At 48.3% G+C, this 19,823-nt stretch overlaps 1 protein-coding gene across 6 annotated transcripts in view; it reads left to right on the forward strand.

The window, feature by feature from the left end:
• The first annotated feature begins 2,795 nt into the window (after positions 1–2,795).
• MAPK9 (mitogen-activated protein kinase 9) overlaps positions 2,796–19,823 on the forward strand; it is a 58,998-nt gene continuing 41,970 nt past the window's right edge. For 4 of the 6 annotated variants that reach the window (XM_050794244.1, XM_050794240.1, XM_050794243.1 and 1 more), the window contains exons 1-2: positions 2,796–3,022; positions 14,250–14,418. In XM_050794244.1, coding sequence (XP_050650201.1) covers positions 14,297–14,418 — 122 coding nt within the window. In that variant the 5' untranslated portion in view covers positions 2,796–3,022; positions 14,250–14,296. Of the gene's footprint in view, positions 3,023–14,249; positions 14,419–14,933; positions 15,070–19,823 lie in introns of those variants that run through there. The other 2 variants (XM_050794241.1, XM_050794242.1) reach the window with 2 other exon arrangements.

Below are 19,823 nucleotides of genomic sequence, written 5' to 3' on the forward strand. Positions count from 1 at the left end.
AAATGTTTCTTAACTAATCAACTAAAAAAAGCAAACCTCTCTGGGCTAAACAAGGCCTATCAGTGAGCTAAAGGCAGCCCGCAGGCCTGGCAGTGCCAATCTACCTCAAGGTCCTCAGAACTCTCCAGTCCCCTCACCTTTCCCTAAGACCAGGTGACTTGTGGCTCCCTGAACACAGGAAGCAGGTCCTCACGTCTGAACATTTGGGCCTGAGTGCCCTTTCTGCCTAAGTCGCAGGCCCAACATATCCTGCCGGGCAGCCTTAGCAACAGCTTCCTCCGGCCCAGGAGGCCTCCCTCAATTGCTTCTCCCCACCACAGACCAGATCAGGTGAGACATGCTCACGTGTCCTACCTGGTTCACATATGTTGTGGCAGGATCTTTTCACTTGGAGGGTTCAACCAGCATTCTTGGTGCTGTTCCAAGGCCCCCATCCCCACCCTGTCACCTCAGCTTTGTGTCCATAAATGTTCACTGTATTTCATAAACCAGAAAAAAAGCAGTGTCTCTGGAATAAAAAGAACCCTTACAGAAAACTTAGTGTGAGATATGTATAGGTGTGTACACATGTACACTGATTTTTGGTTACTCACTTGACATGATGTGAGTGCTATGAAGTTAGGCCTGCAGTGCTTGAAATTGGTGTCCCCCTGTTTTTTTTTTTTTTAGTTTGTTTGTTTTGTTTTTGAGACAGAGTTTTTGCTCTGTTGCCCAGGCTGGAGTGCCGTGGAGCAATCTCGGCTCACTGCAACCTCTGCCTCCTGGGTTCAAGTTATTCTCCTGCCTCGGCCTCCTGAATAGCTGGAATTACAGGCACCCACCATCACGCCCAGCTAATTTTTGTATTTCTAGTAGAGATGACGTTTCACCATGTTGGGCAGACTGGTCTCGAACTCTTGACTTCAGGTAGTCTACCCCCCTCGGCGTCCCAAAGTGCTGGGATTACAAGTGTGAGCCACCGCGTAGCCTTCCTAATGAGGAGAAGCACCCATCAGTGCTCCTTGGTGGAACCTCAGCTCTGACAGCTAGGCTTTTACTCTTTTCCCATGATCCTTGATCCTGGCAATTTCTGGTTTCCTGTTTTCTCTCATGCACCTGAGGCAGGTGGCAGGTGAGTCTGAGGTAAGGACAGGTGTGGGCCCTCCTCAATGCAGGCCACACTGCGAGGTAGAATTTCAAGCCGGGATGAGCCATGCTGAGATTTAGCAAACTCCCTCTGGTGGCCAAGGAGGACACCATGCTGCATCCGTTCCTCTACCCCACCCCTCCTCTGAGGCTCTGGTGCCTCCAAGCGGCCTGGCCCAGCCCTCAGTGCCCTTGGAACCTGGGTCACAGGCTAGCTGCCCTCCCCAAAGTCTGCAACCACCCTTCACACCACCCAGCTCCTTGCCCTCCCCATCTGCAGAGTCCTGTTCCTTCTCCCAACTCTGGCCCTGGCCACTCCGTGGATACTGGTATTGTGTTACTGCTGTTCTACCCCCCCCCTCACCATTTGTCAACCACTGTTCCCACTCTTCCAGTCCCCAAAGCCCGGCTCTCCGCGGTTTTCCCCATGTGCATAGCCTCGTGCCGCGCTTCCTGCTTCACTTTTCAACGTAGATCTGGCAACATCCCAAGTCCTGGCCTCTCCCATCCTGTACGACCCCCAGGCCGCTGGTACCTGATCCAGCCTCAAAAGCAACTCAAGAGTCAACGGGTCCCAGTCCCTAGGGGGCCCTGAGCAAGGGACTCCTCGCCCCGCCCCCCACCCCTCTCAGAGACTTGACTGAGCACCTCCCTTTTTTTTTTCTGAGACAGAGTCTCACTCTGTCGCCCAGGTTGGAGTGCAATGGCGCAATCTCGGCTCACTGCAACCTCCGCCTCTCGGGTTTAAGTGATTCTCCTACCTCAGCCTCCCGAGTAGCTAGGATTACAGGCGCCCGCAACCACGCCCAGCTAATTGTTTCGTATTTTTAATAGGGACAGATTTCACCTGGTTAGCCAGGCTGGTCTCGAACACCTGACCTCAGGTGATCCACCCGCCTCGACCTCCCAAAGTGCTGGGATTACAGGCGTGAGCCACCGCGCCCTGCCGCACCTCCCAATTTTTAAATGTTGTCAACTAAGTCACCCCGCCACCAAGCGCAATCCCCTCCTGCGTCACCGACCCATCGGGTAACCTGTCTACACACGGCCATCTCTTCGCACCCCCTCCCCTTCTCCAACCCGACTTCTGGCCTCACCCACACCCCCACAGACCCGTTCCTGCGGCGCCGCAGCGAGCAACCGAGTACAAGGCCAGCCCCGCCTCCCGGGCCCTAGCACGCCGGGCTCCCGGACGCCAGGCCGGCCTCTCCCCGCGATCGCCCCGGGCTCTCCCCGAAACGGGCGGCCTCCCGTGCTGCTCCAGGCCGCCTCGCCGCCACGAGCCTGCACCTGTAGGCAAGGCCCGGCTCCCCGCGGACCCCGCGGTGTGAGCCCCGCGCGCCTCCAGCCCGGTTCCCGGTCCTCCGGGCCACCCTCTCCCCCGAGCTGCGGCCCCCTCGCGCGGACAGCGGGCTCAGCTGGTGGGACGCGCAGTGCCTGCGTCTCCAGCTCACCGCGTGCGCGGCGCGCACCCGAGCGCCATGGCCGGTCGGCCGACGCCACTGAAAGGCCCGGGGGCGTCGAACCCACGGAACCCCGGCCCAGGACCTCGGGCGCCCGACCCGGCCCCCGGCCCCGCCCACTCCACCTCCAGCGGCCCGCCCCCCAGGCGCCATTGGCCGCGCCTGCTCCGCTCTCCGCGCGCTGATTGGTCGGCCCGAGGGTCGGTCAGACCGGGCGCCGCGGCGGCGGCAGCGGCAGAGAAGGGAGCGGGACCGGAAGGGTCGCAGCGCCCCGGCGCCCCTCACACCCACTGCGGCGGCGGCGGCGGCGGGGCGGAGCGGAGCGGGGCGGGCCGGTGGCGGAGCCGGGGCCGCGGAGCCAGGAGTGACTAGCACGCAGCGCCGCCAGTCCGCCCGCCCGCCCTCTCCCCGTGGCGCGGCGGCGGGGAGGCGAGGTGAGCCCGGCGGGCGGGCTAGGCCTGGCGGCGGCTGCTCGGGCCGGGCCCGCGGGGAGGGGCGGCGGGGGAACCGCGCGGCCGGGGTTTCGGGGTGGGCCGGGGGCTGCGGGGCCCTGGCAGCCGCAGCCGTCGCCCCTGTGCTCGGGGATGCCGCAGGCGCCCCCTTCCGCCCGGCTGTCAGCGGCTCCGGGCTGCGGGCCTGCTCCCCGGCCTGGCCCGGCCGACCTGCCCGTGGGGTCTGCGGGCGCCATCCCTCGCGGAGGTGGGGCGAACAGCTGCACTCCTGCGCCGGGTGCCCAGGGGCCCGGGGTCGCGTCCCCGCGACCTTGACCAAGGCACTGACCCTCGCTCTGCCGCGGTTTTGCCTTCAGGAAGGTGGGGAAATGCCTCTTCTGGACAGGGTTGTTGTCAGGCTGTGTGAGTGTATGCAGACGCCTGGGCAGGACGCCGGTGAACATTTGTGGAAGATTGGGCAGGGTGCTGGCCCTTGCTGGTGTGAGTGGTGTAGGAACCCCCTCCTCATCCGCCCAGCCTCCCGCCTCCCCACGCACGCCTCCCTTGCCTTGTCATTGCACACTCAGTGTCCAGCAGTGCCAGAGGGGACCCAGCCCACATCCCTTACCACCACACCCCTCTCCCAGAAGACTGCTGCCCCAGTCCACTCATCTCGCCTGCCTTGAACATGCCAGCCCGCATTTGCCCCAGGACCTTTGTATTTGCTGTTTCCTCGTCTTTGGAGTTGTCCGTGATCTTGGCACAAGTAGCTCTTTCTGCTCCTTCCTCTGGCCAGATGTCTCGGTTTGGGTGAGGCCCTCCTCGACCACCCTCTTTCTTCCCTTAGTCATGCTATTTCATTATTTTAAAAATTTCCTTCCTAGCTCTTACCTGGTTTGAAACGTTTCTATTTATTTGCCTGTTTATTTTCTGTCTCCCCGACTAGGATGTAACTTTGTGAAAACAGGTAGCTGTCTGATTTGTCCACTGCTTTATCCCCAGTACTTAGAAAGCACACAGTAAGTATTCAGTAGTATCAGCTCAATGAATGAATGAATGATCAAAGAAATGGCCCAGTCTCCCTGTTGTCTCTGCTTTATCTGTTAATTTAGTGACTTCTGATTAACGTGTGAAACTTGTAAGCAGATGGAAGCTTGTTCTATTTTGTGAAACATTTTGGTGTCCTTGACCCCTTTAATTGCTAACCGTTGGAACAAGCTGTGATGTAAAATCTCACATTTTTATAATGGTTTAGCGCTAGCTTTCTTCCACACATGCAGGAGACATTTACTGAATTCTGCATTATCTAGGTCATGCTTTCTGCTAGGCCCTAGGGACACAAGGCAGATAGCAACAGGGTCCCTTTCCGAAGAGAGCCCAGGAGCCCAGTAGAGAAGGCAGGCATGCAGACACTTAGTTCCAGGACTGTGCAACCCTTGCTGTCGTGGAGGGGCTATGCCATGGAAATGTGGAGGAGGTGACAGGTGATGCTGGGGGGCCTTGAGGGTGATGAGAAATTTGCTAGGCAGGGAGAGGCAGAGGTATGAAGGAGCAGGGCCAGGTAAGGACCATAGCCCACTGTGGAGTTGAGAATCAGTCTGGAGGGCCAGCTGTAAGGGCACAGAGTCGTGGGGACTCTGAAGAACTGGAACCTTACCCAGCAGTTTTCTAGAAGAAGGTGGAATTTGACTAGTGCCATGGCTCACGCCTGTAATCTCAGACACTTTGGGAGGCTGATGTGGGAGGATCACTTCAGGCCAGGAGTTCAAGACCAGCCTGGGCAACAGTGAGATCCCTGTCTCTACAAAAAATTTTTGAAAATTAGCTAGGTGTGGTGGCATCCACCTGTAGTCCTAGCTACTTGGGAGTCTGAGGTGGAAGGATCCCATGAGCCCAGGATTTCGAGCCTGCAGTGAGCTATGATTGCACCACTGTGCTCCAGCCTGGGTGACAGAGCAAGACCCTGTCTCTAAAACAGAAGGCAGCACTCCACATTTGTTCCGATTTTTAAATGTTGGCAATAGCTAATTAATTTTTTTTTTTTTTTTTTAAATGCTGTGAGCCAAGCCAAATACAGATTCATTCAGCTTGGTTGCAGATTGTCATCCTCCAGGAGTGGCTGTGTGGGAGGGAGGAGCTGTGAGGAGAGCAGGAAAGGTAGCCTAAGGCCAGGAGAGTCAGGCCCTGTTTGCCCAGGTGCCAGCCCAGATACTCATTTGATTGTAACTGGAGCCCTGTGGAAACGGAAGCTCAGGAGTTTGAGTAGTCTGCTTCTTAGCAAGCAGCTGGTGAGTGGAATCCGAACCCAGATCTCTCCCTAGATAAGGATTCTTTCCTGAGTCCCTCAGCTCTGAGTATTCTCTTTTGGCTTTTAACTTCTTCTGGAAGAATGACCACCAATCTATTTAATGTTTTCCTTGATTTAACTTTTAAATTTTTCTTCAAAAGGATCCTGCAGAGTTAAAAACAATACTATTTTTCATAGACTTCTCTGGACAGCTTTGATTTTCCTGGTAATTTAATTTTCAGGGTGCCAGAACATTAATTTGTTCACAGACTAAAATCTGTTTATTTGGTTCCCTGAATAAACATTAGAGGGGATTCTTGAATGTGTCTAAGATAAAATATTTTTAATTTTCTGGATAAAGAAAAGGACCAGACAAACCAGTTAATAGTGACTAGACCAGTTTTCGTGAGACATAAAACAGAGACCAGATTTTTTTTCTTCTTAAGACTATTGATTTGCCAATAGGGCAACTATTTTTGGTCTACATACATACAGTAGTTATACCTGACACTTGGTTAGGAAGGTGCCATTTTTCCATAATTTTCCTTCAGAATAATTAATTCCTGATATTTTGTACTTGATTGTATGATCCGGTTTCAACATCATTTTTTAAATTTTAACTTTTATTATGGGAATTTTCAAACATACAAACTAAACAGAATAGCGTTCTGCTTTAACAGTTATTAACTCCTGACCAATCTTGTTTCATCTCTAATGTTATCCTCTTACACACTTACCACCCATAATTATTTTCAAGGAATTCCTAAATATCATGTCATTTCATTCATTATTTTTCAGGATGCTAATTACACAGTGGGTGCCCAGGAAATGTTTGTTAAAGACAAAGCTAAACGGGAGAATACATGTGGTAGGGTAGCTCGGAGCAATGGTTCAGATCAGGACTTTGAGTCAGACTCCCAGTGGGTCTGCTGCTTATCTGGGTGATGTGCAGAAGCGATCGGGCTCATCTGTAAAACAGACGAGCACAACCTCAGGGTGCTCGGTAGGTATGCAGTAGTTATACAGACAGGCACAACCTCAGGGTGCTCGGTAGGTATGCAGTAGTTATACAGCACACTGCGGTGGGTCTCTAAAGGTCCTGACTCTTTTAAAGGTGAAAAAGTAATAATTCCTTCATATCATCAAATAACTAGTCAATCTTCAAATTTCCAGCTGCCCCATGAATTTTAAGTTTCCTTAATAGTTTGAAGGTAGAGCACGATAAGGTCCATACATTGTTGATTGGTTGATACGTCTTTTAAGTTTCTCTTCATCCATAGATCCCCCTCCTATTTCTTTGTTTTCTTGGTAGTTTATTTGTTGAAGCAATCAAGTTGTTCTGTAGCATTTCCACAGTTGGTATTTGATTGATTGCATCTCTGCAGTGTAATTTAATGTGTTTCTCTGTAATCTCTGTCAGTTAGTGATTGGATCTAGACAAGGCTTGGTCAGATTTAGGGTACATTCCTCCATCAAGATGCCGTCCTAAGTGGGCTCTGCACTTCTTATCTAGAGGTAACCTGAGGCTCTCTGCCCGTCTGTTTTACAGATGAGCCCGATCGTTTCTGCACATCACCCAGATAAGCAGCAGACCCACTGGGAGTCTGACTCAAAGTCCTGATCTGAATCACTGCTCCCAGCTGCCCTACCACATGTATTCTCCCGTTTAGCTTTGTCTTTAACAAACATTTACTGGGCACCCACTGTGTAATCAGTAGAGGATTGAGAAATAAATCAGACACATTTTCTGCCCTTACAGAGTAGAAGTATAAGTAGACTCGCAGTGCAGTCTAAAGTGAATACAGCGAGGGTGGCAACAATGGGGGCATGCCCAGCACGGTTTGAAGGGAAAGGCTGGAGGAGGAAACATGTAAGAGAAGCAGGTGCTTGAACTAGTGTTTGAAGGAGGATGAAGGTTGACCAGGAGGTCAGAAAGGAGAGGGACGCCATTTCAAGCAGATGGAACAGCTTAGGCAGAGGCCTGCAGGTGTGCAGTAGCTGGGTGTGTCTGCCGATCCCAGGTGGTTTGATATTGCTCAGGATTGGGCCAGAGGACTGCCATCTCCCGTGCTGTGCTAGGGAACTGAGTCTTATTCTCAAGGCGGTCAGTCACTGTTGAAGGAGTTCAAATGGTATGGCATGATCACTGCGTATTTTTAACAAATCTCTCTCTTTTTCCATCTCCATAATTTGAAATAATTATAGATTCACAAGAAGTTGCACAAATGGCACAGAGAGGTCCCAGTACCCTTCATCCAGCTTTCTCCAATGGTTATGTATCTTCATAACTATAGTAAAATATCCAAACCAGGAAATTTGGCATTGGAACAATGTGTATAGAGTTCATTGTCATTTTTTATCACATGTGAAAATTTATATAACCACCACCACAATCAAGATTCAAAACTATGTCATCATCCCAAATATCTCCCTGTGCCACTCCCTTACAGCCACAGCACCCTTTTCCCCAGCATTCATAACTGCTGGCAAGTGCTAATCTAGTCTCCATCTCTAGACTTTTGTCTTTTCAGGAGTGTTATACTCATGGAGTTAGACAGCGTGTGACTTTTGAGGTTGGCTTTTTTCATAGAATATACTGCCCTCGAGATCCACCCGAGTTGTGGTGTGTTTCAGCCGTTGCTGAGTGGTGTTCCGTGGCACGGGCGTACAGCAGGTAGTTTACCTGTGTACCCATTGAAGGACATTCGGGTTGTTTCTAGTTTAGCTATTAAAAATAAAGCTGCTGTGAACATTTGTGTACATATTCTCATGTGGAGTGATTTCTCTGTCTAAAAAAAGTGGCATGTGTGCAGTGGTTTGGAGGTCACGGGAATGGCATCTGGGAGAATGCTGCTGCTGTCGCTGGTCCAAGGAGCCATGAGAAGCTGTTACCCAGGCCTCTGGGAGTGGGGGATAGAGAGGGGCAAATAGGCAGGCCTGGGTGCCTGGAAGTGGGGCTGGTGACCGGGATCCTTGCAGGGTCCTGTGGATCCAACAGTGGGTGAGGCGATAACCAAATGCTGGTTGTTCTGTATTGTGGCATATACTGTGGCTTAAGAACTACAGAGGATGGCCCTGAGAGCTGCAAGATTCTCGATTATCAAAGAAAGGTTAAGTTGTTCTACCAAGCTATTCTTCAAAAGAATTACAGTAGGAAAATAGAATAACTTTTAAAATTTTTACTTTCTTTTTTTTTTTTTTTTTTTTGAGACGGGAGTCGCTCTGTCACCCAGGCTGGAGTGCAGTGGCGCCATCTTGGCTCACTGCAAGCTCCGCCTCCCGGGTTCATGCCATTCTCCTGCCTCAGCCTCCTGAGTAGCTGGGACTACAGGTGCCCGCCACCACACCTGGCTAATTTTTTGTAATTTTTTAGTAGAAACAGGGTTTCATCGTGTTAGCCAGGATGGTCTTGATCTCCTGACCTCATGATCCGCCCGCTTCGGCCTCCCAAAGTGCTGGGATTACAGGCATGAGCCACTGCGCCCGGCCAAATTTTTACTATTATTATTATTATTTAACATAGAGATGAAGCCTCACCATGTTGCCCAGGCTGGTCTGGAACTCTTGGGCCTAAGCAATCCTCCTCCCACCTTCGGCCTCCCACAGTGCTGGAATTACAAGTGTGAGCCATCGTGTCCAGCTGGAAAACAGAACAATTTAATGAAAAAAACGTCGGCAGCAAGCATTGAGGGTGATTGTGAGAATCTGCTTTTAATCACAGTAGTCAGTTGATTTAAATATCGCATGTCCTGGGTATTCTGAAGCTTTAGTGTGATTCAAGGTTCGCCTGAGTCTGTGGATCACTGAATCGTCATCGTTAGAGGAAAAAGTGTTTTGGTAGGGGAAGTCAGCAGGATGAAATGTGCAGGACTGTGTTCTGGTCCTGGCCAGCCTGCGTGCAAATAGCTTCACTTTCTAAAGGGATGTCAGAATGGTGCTTTGGGAGGAACTTGAATATTGTGGTGAAACACACCTAAATTCAAATCTGGGCCATGCTGAGAATTTGGACAACTTCCTTATTGCCTCTAAGCCTCAGTTTCCTCATTTGCAGAGCGGGGGATAGTAATATGCCCCTCACTAGTTGTTATAAGGGTGTTTATAAATGTGTATCTCAGAGCCAGGCCCACTTTCATGCCTCTAGCCTTACCTGCCTCAAGCCCATCTTCTGTACAAGTGTTAAATGATCATTCTGCAGCTTTTCATTTAACATTTTTTGTTTACTCAGTTTTTAAATGTGAACTATGTACATTTGAAAAACAGAATAGAAAGTTACGATGGGAAGAAGGTTTCTCATTTCTCGCTATTTCTCTACTTGCTAGCCTTGTGTATGTGCATGTGTATGCGCACGTGTGTGTGTGTTTACGTAGCTGGGCATCATGTGTTCTCTTCTTCAACTTGCTGTGTTTCCTTTCTGTATCTTAGACATCTTTCCACATTGGTACCTAAAGTCCTTGCATTCTATTGAATGGCCTTCTTGTACTTTAGTGCCATAATTTATTCAGTCCATGCACAGTGTACATTTTAGATTACTTCTAGTTTTTTGCCTGTTACAAGAAGTGTTACAAACATCCTTGCACAAATATGTTTGGATGCTTGTACACATATTTGTCAGATACACTTAGAGAATTGTATTTGCCAGTTTAGGATGTGCATGTAACTTTTACTAGCTATTATCTCTATTCTATCCAAAAAAATGTTTTGCCACTTCACAGCTCTCACTGACGTGTGTGAAAGTGCCTGTTTCCTCATGCGTTGGTCGATACTGTGAACAAACCTGAGCTCAGGTCTTGCCTCCTCCTGGAAGCCTCCTTGTAGCGTTCCCTCCCAGTTTGGAGGTGCTCATAGCCTGGGAGGGAGGCAGACCCTACAAAGGCTGTGATAGTGCAGCCTGGCGGGCGCTGCTGAGTGCACAAGTGGCAAGGAGGGAGCCCCGTGCTGGACGGACAGTGGCAGCACAGACTGGGAGCCGGGGGAGGAGCCGGCACCTGCTGGGGTGGGAAGTGGAGCAGCGAAGGCAGGGTTGGCTGTATTGCTGATGTGGTTGCATGAAGAATTCTCGCACTTCCCAATCTGTAAAACTGTTCTCTGAGCCTTTTGTTGAAATATCATCTCAATAGAGTTGACTCATGAATAGCTAAATTACATGCTTTCTCAGGTGGCCTTGAGGTTCTTTTGCTCTCACAAAGCCCACGCTTGACAGAGAAGGTGGCTTTAACAGGTTCTCACTTAGGCGACTTTTTTCTCCTGCCCAATAAGGGCACCTTGTTTTAATTTTATAATTATTTTAAATCTTTTTGTTTGTATGTTTTTGAGATGGAGTCTTGCTGTGGCCCAGGCTGGAGTGCAGTGGCATGATCTCGGCTCACTGCAACCTCCGCCTCCCGGTTCAAATGATTTTCCTGCCTCAGCCTCCCAAGTAGCTGGGATTACAGGCACACACTACCACACCCGGCTAATTTTTGTATTTTTAGTAGAGATGGGGTTTCACCATGTTGGCCAGGCTGGTCTCAAACTCCTGACCTCAAGTGATTCCCCGCACCTTGGCCTCCCAAAGTGCTGGGATTACAGGTGTGAGCCACCGTGCCCGGACTATTTTAAATCTTGAGATGGAATTATAATTCTAAAACCTAATACGATTGAATATACTCCCCAAATTTAAAGAAGTTAACCTAATATTGTCATAGTCCAAGTATAGGTTGAAAGCAGTTGTAGCAGGGAGAGTTCCGGGGTTGGTCAGCAGGGTTGAGATTGATCTGTCAGTCCCAGTGTGGACAGGGGTCCTGAATGGGGGCTGGCTCTGTGCCGTGAGGTTGTTGAGGAATCCAGCTGGTGGGCAGCTTTCTGTCTACAGCATGTGACTTCCGTCTCTGGGTCTGTGACAGCTGATAGCCAGCAGCAAGGAAGAAAGAAAGATTGGAGGGCCAGCAGCTTTCTATAAAGAAAAATAATAAAAGTGATCTGGAAGTTGCATACATCACTTCTACCCACATCTTATTAGTCAGAACTTGGTCATCTGGCCATACCTGGCTACTGGGAAAGCTGCCAGGCGTCGTCTCTATTTGGGCAGCCATTTGTCTAGCAGGAAGGGGGGAGGCTTCTCTTATGAAAGCGAGGAAGGGAGGAATGGATCCCTGAGCACCTCAGCACCTGTGCCGCACCTCTGATGCTTTGACAGCTTCCACAGCCCTCAGGACTGAGGCCAGATGGCTCTGCGTGGCTTCTGGGGCCCATAGTGATTTGGCCTCCTTTTCTCTCTCCAGCTTCACTTGCCCTCTACCCAGTCCCTAGTGACTTGTCACATTCTGAATGTGCCTCCACCTCTGCTGCTTCTCCTCCCATTCCCCTAAATCTTGTTCACCCTACTGGGTTTAGGACCCTTGGTGTGCAGGGCCTCTTCCTGAGTGTGTGCTCACTGAGGGCAGGCCACGTGTCCTGGCATAGTGCCTCACCATCCACAGTGGGTGCTCAGCAAACGCTTGGAAGTAACTGTGTCACTGGTGTGTTTGCAGCACAGCAGAGGAACGGCCACCCCCGATAAAGCAGGTGGTAGTGGGTGCCTGCCTTTTTGCTGAGTTGTCTCCAATCCTTTGCACTTGTACCCTTGCTAGCCAAGCTGAGCAGTTGCTGTGTTGGGACACAGTCAGTTTGAGCTCTGTGCCTCTACTGTCCATCTCTGGCAAAAGAGTCTAAGGGCGGATGCCGCCTCCTCCATGAAGCCATCCTCGTGTTCTGCACCCCTGCCAGTGGGTAGGATCTCTTTTGCCTTTTGATTTTGTTTACATTTTGCATATGGCCCTATATTGTCACGTGTAATATAGATAATGGACTCATTGCTCACACTTCTCCCCCAAATAGTGCAGTTCGTGCTGCTTCAAGACTGGTTGCTAGCTGACTACGGCATATCTCTTGCGATACTTACCACTTTCGTGCATACAGGCACCCCCTAAACGTTGAGTGGAATTGTTTCAGCCTCTTGCAAACTGTAAATAAGCTAATCTTTAGAAAAGGATCTCCCTGTAGATGTCAGTAAGATGGAGCAGCGTTGTGGGGAATCAGATCAACAAAGGTTTATTGAATGCCCATGCTGCCCCAAAGACCAGCTTCCTGTCCTCCTGTCCTTGGAGTGTGAGATGCCATGAGCAAGACAGACCTGCCTCGCACCTCCTACAGCTTAGGGCACAGTGGGGAGCTCCCGAGTCCCTTTCTCACAGCAGTGTGCCCTAGGCAGGTGTTTCAGCTCACCTCAATCCTAGACTGCTCCCAGGTAACCCGGAACTGACACTCCTGCTGTGCGGGTTGTATGAGCACCTGTTTGTCCAGCATCTAAAGCGCTGTGGCGTCCCTGGAGTCACTCCCTGGCTGGCTGACACATCTTGGCAGGAGTGGTCAGAGTGGCAGCCACACTGCAGCCACCACCCGGAGGATGGGGAGAGGACCGTGGGGCAGTAGTCACTTGGAGAAATTAATTAGTTTGACTCAGTTCTTTATTTAGACTTGTTATTAATGCATTTATTTCCATGTTTAAGGAAAATCCTAGATATCATTGTGTGGAAATACAAATCATCACCACAAAAATCTCATTGGGTTGACGTTAGATATTAGATACTAGAACATAAAGGCAAGGGATTTGATGGAGCTGTAGAATAAAACTTAAATTCTGTAGTCTTAAACAGTATAGAATGTCTACCTATATGATTTTATTGTTGACTATCTAGTTTTAAAAGACCAAAATGGCCGGGCGCGGTGGCTCACGCCTGTAATCCCAGCACTTTGGGAGGCCGAGACGGGCGGATCACGAGGTCAGGAGATCGAGACCATCCTGGCTAACCTGGTGAAACCCCGTCTCTACTAAAAAATACAAAAAAAAAACTAGCCGGGGGAGGTGGCGGGCGCCTATAGTCCCAGCTACTCGGGAGGCTGAGGCAGGAGAATGGCGTGAACCCGGGAGGCAGAGCTTGCAGTGAGCCGAGATCCGGCCACTGCACTCCAGCCTGGGTGACAGAGCGAGACTCCGTCTCAAAAAAAATAAAATAAAATAAAGTAAAAAAATAAAAGACCAAAATACATAGCTCGCTGACTTTTAAATAAGCGTAACCAGACAAGAGCCTCGGAACCACTTGCTGATTTCTGTTTGCTTATTTTCTGTATAAAATCATCCAGCCTCCTGCAGAGCAGGAATCTCAGCCTGTGCCTCAGCCACAGAAAAGCTGCTTTCTGGGCCTGCTGGCCTACACTCAGACATAGTGAATCAACCTCATAGTGTTGCTGTTATGGACTACAGGTCACAGCAGAGTTCTTCATATACAGATACCTACCCTGAAGCCTGGTGGTGATGTGGGACTCTAGGGCTGTGCCAGCTGATGCCGACTCTGGGACCCACCTCCTGAGGCAGGAGCACGTGCTTGGGCACACACAGCACACGGATGCCACCAGGCCTCTAGCAGCCTGTCACTTTGGCATATGAATCTCGCTTTTTGGTTCATCGTTTCAACCAGAATCTATACGCTGAGCAGAAGACTGGTCCGGCTGCTTCCCGCTAGGCATTCTAGAAGGTCCTTTTGAAGCAATGCCCCGTCTCTGGCTGAGACAGCTAGGAGTAAATGGTTCCGCAGCCGGCAAGCTGATGAGAAGCGGAGAGTGATGTTGTGTTTTCATAGCCAGCAGGAATGCACAGATTCTTTCTCCAACGGTGCTTATTCTCTAGTCCAACCCCCTGAAGTGTGGTCTTGCTGGACCTCAACATTCCTTCCTTTCATAATGGTCCTGGTGCCGCTAAAATGTCTGCATGTTTTTGTGTCTTGCTCAAGTTCAGAACGTGGTCAAATTGACTTTATCAACTTACAGCCACATTGTCTTATATACCAATAAGTTCCGAACGCTGTAAGTGAGCTATGTATGTATACTTTCGGTAAGAATGCGTGTTCATTCTGTTTTTCTTTGAAGGAATCTGAAAGTTGCCAGCCCTTCGGAATATTGCATGACACTACATCATGAGCGACGGTAAATGTGACAGTCAGTTTTACAGTGTGCAAGTGGCAGACTCAACCTTCACTGTCCTAAAACGTTACCAGCAGCTGAAACCAATTGGCTCTGGGGCCCAAGGGATTGTTTGGTAAGTATGGTCTGTTTTAATAGCGTGGACTGAGTTTTTGCTGTAATAAAAAGTAAAACTAAAGTGTCAGAATTTAGAAACATTGATGATAAAGAAAAAAAACAAAACTGTGTTATAGGTTTCTGAGCTAAATTGAATCAACTGCTCGCTCTAGTTCTGTGTAGTCAGGCTGTAGGGTACAAACCCATATTCTTAGAACGCTGCAGGAATTTAAATAGGTAGCAGGTTTTCTTTTTTGTTTGTTTCTTTTTTCTTTCATTTTTTTTTCATTTCTCCTGTCATTGTGATATCAGAGTAATAGGTATGGCAGTGAGTTGTAACAGAAATTTGGAGTTTTATTCATTTCTTCATCATGGCCACCTTCTCCCCCCCTCCCCCTTTTATTCCCAATCACTCCTATTCATTTCTAGGCGCCATCATTGCAGTGCCTTGCCATTCACTGGCAGGATGAGGCCAGTCAGTGTCATTGTCACTCCATGGATTAACCAGGAAGGGATGCTGTGTGAGGGGTTGGGCTGGCCGTCTCTTCCTTGGTGTCTCACTTCAACTGTGTGTCCAGCCCAGAACATCAGAATCGTTAGTCTGACCCTGAACGTTAGTCTCTTGCATGGTAAGACGGTCAGCCGCCGCGGCGTCACGGGCCAGCTCAAGGTAAAGCTCTTCACGTTTCCTAGACTGCAGTTGTCAGCACTTCCCACACTTTTTACCCCTTGTTTTTCTGGGCAGAACTTTTTCTTTTTTTTTTTCTTTCCTTTTTTTTTCTCTCTTTTTTTTTTTTTTTGGGTCAATGAAAATAGGATTACCTTTGCGCCTAAAGAAACTGATGAAGTTAAACATCTAATGTTTACAGCTAGTAGACAGAGGGGATTTGAGATAGAAGAAAACTCTTTTGGATGGTCTAGTAGGGGAGTTTACATTTACTTGTAGAGATGTTGGGTTTGGAGAATCTTTACCAATGATTTTTAACTGATCCTCTGTTGCAGAGACCTATGATCAGGGAAACAGTTGTTTTTTCGGCCCTGGCGGCTGCAAGCCCTGGGAGCTAAGACGAAATTGCAGTCCAGAGCTTCTTTGAGAAACTAAGGTGGGAGAAGGGACTGTTTGGAAGGAATGCCCAGCTTGCATCTAAAGTAATGGTGATCCTAACTTCCCAGTGACACAAACTGGTTTGGCACTTAAATCCAGTGTGCCAGAAGAAGTTTTAAAGTTGGCCGGGCACAGTGGCTCATGCCTGTAGTCCCAGTGCTTTGGGATGCCAAGGTGGGCAGATTACAAGGTCAAGAGATTGAGACCATCCTGGCCAACATGGTGAAACCCTATCTCTACTAAAAATATAGAAATTAGCCAGGTATGGTGGCGCACACCTGTAGTCCTAGCTACTCGGGAGGCTGAAGCAGGAAAATCATTTGAACCTGGGAGGCAGAGGTTGTAGTGAGCCAAGATCGCACCACTGCACTCCAGCCTGGGGGACAGCGAGACTCCATCTCAAAAAAAAAAAAAAGAAGTTTTAAAGTCAGTGGATGATGGTTCAAATTAGGAAACTTTGATGGTAATGGAAAGTTGTAAACAACAAAACATTCTTTTGATTTATAATCCATCTCCTATTTGGAATTAGATGATAATTTGACAGATAATTTGATGTGTGCACGTGAGAAAGAGAAAAAGGAGAGAGGGAGCAAGAAGGGAGAAATATCAGAGGTCTTGGGGAGTTGTTTGTGGCTATAGACAGGTAGCTGTTTTTTTTTTTTTTTTTTTTTTTATATATATATATATATATATATTTTTTTTTTTTGAGACAGAGTCTCACTTTGTCACCAGGCTGGGGTGCAGCAATCTTGGCTCACTGCAGCCTCCGCCTCCCAGGTTCATGCAGTTCTCCTGCCTCAGCCTCCCGGTAACTGGGACTACAGGCACGTGCCACCACACCCAGCTAAGTTTTGTATTTTCAGTAAAGACAGTGTTTCACCATGTTGGCCAGGATGGTCTCAATCTCTTGACCTTGTGATCCACCCGCCTCGGCCTCCCAAAGTGCAGGGATTACAGGCGTGAGCCACTGCACCCGATCTACAGGTAGCTGTTTTAAATATGTGCTTCATTTATCCCAGCTGGCATGTCATTCACTTGCTTTTGAAGGTTGGTAGTAGTGTGAATAGTACATAGTATACAATCACCATGAGCTCTACCGTAACCCTCACTGGTGGTGAAACGAAGGACTGGGAAGGCTCACTTGCTTCTCCCATCTCACAGAGTGTTAGTGGGAGGCCTGGGACCAAAACAAGCTGTGGGCCTTTGGGACCTGATTGCCTGTACCATGGAGAGACTTGTTGAAGACTTTGAACCACTGATACTTTGACAGGACAAGTCCTCTGACCCAACCTCTGTTTAGAATCTTAGCAATAATGGGCCGGGCGCGGTGGCTCAAGCCTGTAATCCCAGCACTTTGGGAGGCCAAGGCGGGTGGATCACGAGGTCAGGAGATCGAGACTATCCTGGCTAACATGGTGAAACCCTGTCTCTACTAAAAATACAAAAAACTAGCTGGGCGTGGTGGCGGGCGCCTGTAGTCTCAGCTACTTGGGAGGCTGAGGCGGGAGAATGGCGTGAACCCGGGAGGCGGAGCTTGCAGTGAGCCGAGATCACGCCACTGCACTCCAGCCTGGGAGACACAGCGAGACTCCGTCTCAAAAAAAAAAAAAAAAAAAAAAAAAATCTTAGCAATAATGAACAAATATTCACTAAACACCTATGAAATAATTTTTAGTTAATTGTATTTATCTCTATAAGACAATTGTTATATTCAAGAACAGTTTCAATTTTTATAACTGTAACTGGCTTTGTGTTTTATGGTGTCCTTCTATCTTATGTTCTAATAGGGAAAGTAAACACTTTGTAAGTGATTTTAGCTTCCTTTCCCCCTTTCTTTTTCTCTCTCTTCTTCACCAGGCTCTGAGGCACCAAGTAGAATTGGGAAATAATCTAGTTATAGCACATTCCCGTTTCAAAAAAGAAAAAAAAGCTTTTCCTAAAATAAGCTCAACAGTAGATTAGCTGACACTTTGACAAGAGGAATTGGATTTTCTATCATATTTCATATTAAAATATTGGCACTATATAGTTAACTGATGATCTGAAACTTCCTTTTGTCACTATTGTACTTGAAAATCATCTGTCAATGATTCTTTGGGGGGTGTAGCCTGCAGAATAATGGCCCTGCCTGAGCTGTCCACATCCTAATGTCTGGAATTTGTATGTTTCTTTACATGGCAAAAGGAATTTAGCAGGTGTGATTAAATTAATGGTCTTGAGATGGGAGGGTTATTCCAGGTTTAGCTGGGTGGGTCCTTCTTACAAAAGGGAGACAGGAGGGTCATAGTCAGAGATGTGATGACAGCGAAGTTTGGAGTGATGTGGGGTCACAGCCGAGCAGTACAGGAAGCCTCCCACCAGCTGAGGGAGGCGGGGAGCAGAGTCCCCCCGAGCCTGCAGAAGGAACCACGCAGCCCTGCTTGCCTCTTGACGCATAAGATGCATTTTGGACTTCTGACCTCCAGAACTGTAAGATAGTAAATTTGTGTTGCTTTAAAGCAGTAAATTTGTGGTTATTTGTTACAATAGCAATAGGAAACTGATTCACGAGCATGTGTATTTTTACATTTTTGAGAAATATAATAGCAGCAGTGTATGGTTTATGCAGCTAGCTAATCTTCTATTTAAATTAGAGCTTTATGAAGGGCAGGTGTGCAGATAAACCAAAGTGCAGGTAGGGCCTGTGACCTGTACAGGATTAAATGGAAGAGCTGGAACCAGAAGAAAATATTCTGGTTCCTCATTTTGAATTGTTTTTATAGTTGTCTTTGATTTATTTCTTTGTTTTCGTTCTTTTAAAAATGTTAGTAAAATTTATTAGGAAATAAGTTTTTACAGTTGAAAATGAGTTTATTTTATTTTATTTTTGAGACAGAGTCTTGCTCTGTCACCAGGCTGGAGTGCAGTGGCATGATCTCGGCTCACTGCAGTCTCCACCTCCCGGGTTTAAGTGTTTCTCCTGCCTCAGCCTCCCGAGTAGCTGGGACTACAGGCGCCCGCGGCCACACCCGGCTAATTTTTTGTATTTTAGTAGAGACGGGATTTCACCATGTTGGCCAGGATGGTCTCGATCTCTTGACCTTGTGATCCACCCACCTTGGCCTCCCAAAATGCCGGGATTGCAGGCATGAGCCACTGTGCCTGGCCTAAAATAAGTTTTAAAATGTAATTTTGAAGTATTCATAAATATCAACTGTGTTATAGTACAATTAAGTAATCGTAAGATTTCGAAGCTCTAGTGGGGAAGATGTGTGTACGTTTCTTTCATACATATATTCAGTTTTTCTTTCTCTTTCAAAAATCTCAAGTTGTTTGGCCAAAATAATAAAGATTATTTGTTTTATGAAACCGTTCCATGAAATGTTTAACCTTTAAAGTGTTTAATATTAAGTCTGGCAGTACTTAGAAGCGACAGTTACAGCCTTAACGTGAAATAATTGGTATAGTGTATTCCTTTTTGTTTCCTCAAGTTCTGTACAAACATGAGTACTGGCCTGTTCTTAACATGGTTTTCTTTTCTTTTTTTTTTTGAGATGGAGTCTCACTCTGTCGCCCAGGCTGGAGTGCAGTGGCGCCATCTCAGCTCACTGCAAGCTCCGCCTCCTGGGTTCCCGCCATTCTCCTGCCTCAGCCTCCCGAGTAGCTGGGACTACAGGCGCGCCACCTCGCCCGGCTAATTTTTTGTATTTTTAGTAGAGACGGGGTTTCACCGGGTTAGCGAGGATGGTCTCGATCTCCTGACCTCGTGATCCGCCCATCTCGGCCTCCCAAAGTGCTGGGATTACAGGCTTGAGCCACCGCGCCCGGCCAGATCAGTTTCTTTATGGGCCCTAATATTTCACCTGTAAAATGAGTGGTTTGGAACTTCTCATTTAAGATGGTGGCCCAAACACCTGTACAAAGATAAGAGGGCAGTAATGAGTGGAAGAGAGTTTTAACAAATTGATGAAATATAGAAAGTAGCTTGAATCTTGTGATACAGATAAAACAGCAGATAAAGTGAGAATAAGTAGCTGAAGTATTTGCGTTAAGGAAGAGAATCTACCTGTAGTAAAACTCTACGGGGGCTGTGGGCATAGAGATGACAGTCAAGAAGAAGAACGAAATGAGCGGCTAAAACTCGGGCTGTTAATTAAAAGTGTGCGTATGAAACAACTGTGCCAGTGTTCCCCCAGCATTCCCACTCTCCCCCATGCTCAGCGTTGCCCCTAGAGAGGAAGTCGGTGAGGAGTTACTAGGTCAGGATCTGGGGAACACAGAAGCCTAGTGAGGGGAGCTTCAGCATGCGGGGCTGTCTTTCCCTGGGGGGGGGGAGCTTC

This window comes from Macaca thibetana, chromosome 6 (genome assembly GCF_024542745.1).
Source record: "Macaca thibetana thibetana isolate TM-01 chromosome 6, ASM2454274v1, whole genome shotgun sequence".
In the NCBI taxonomy this organism is placed as follows: Eukaryota; Metazoa; Chordata; class Mammalia; order Primates; family Cercopithecidae; genus Macaca; species Macaca thibetana.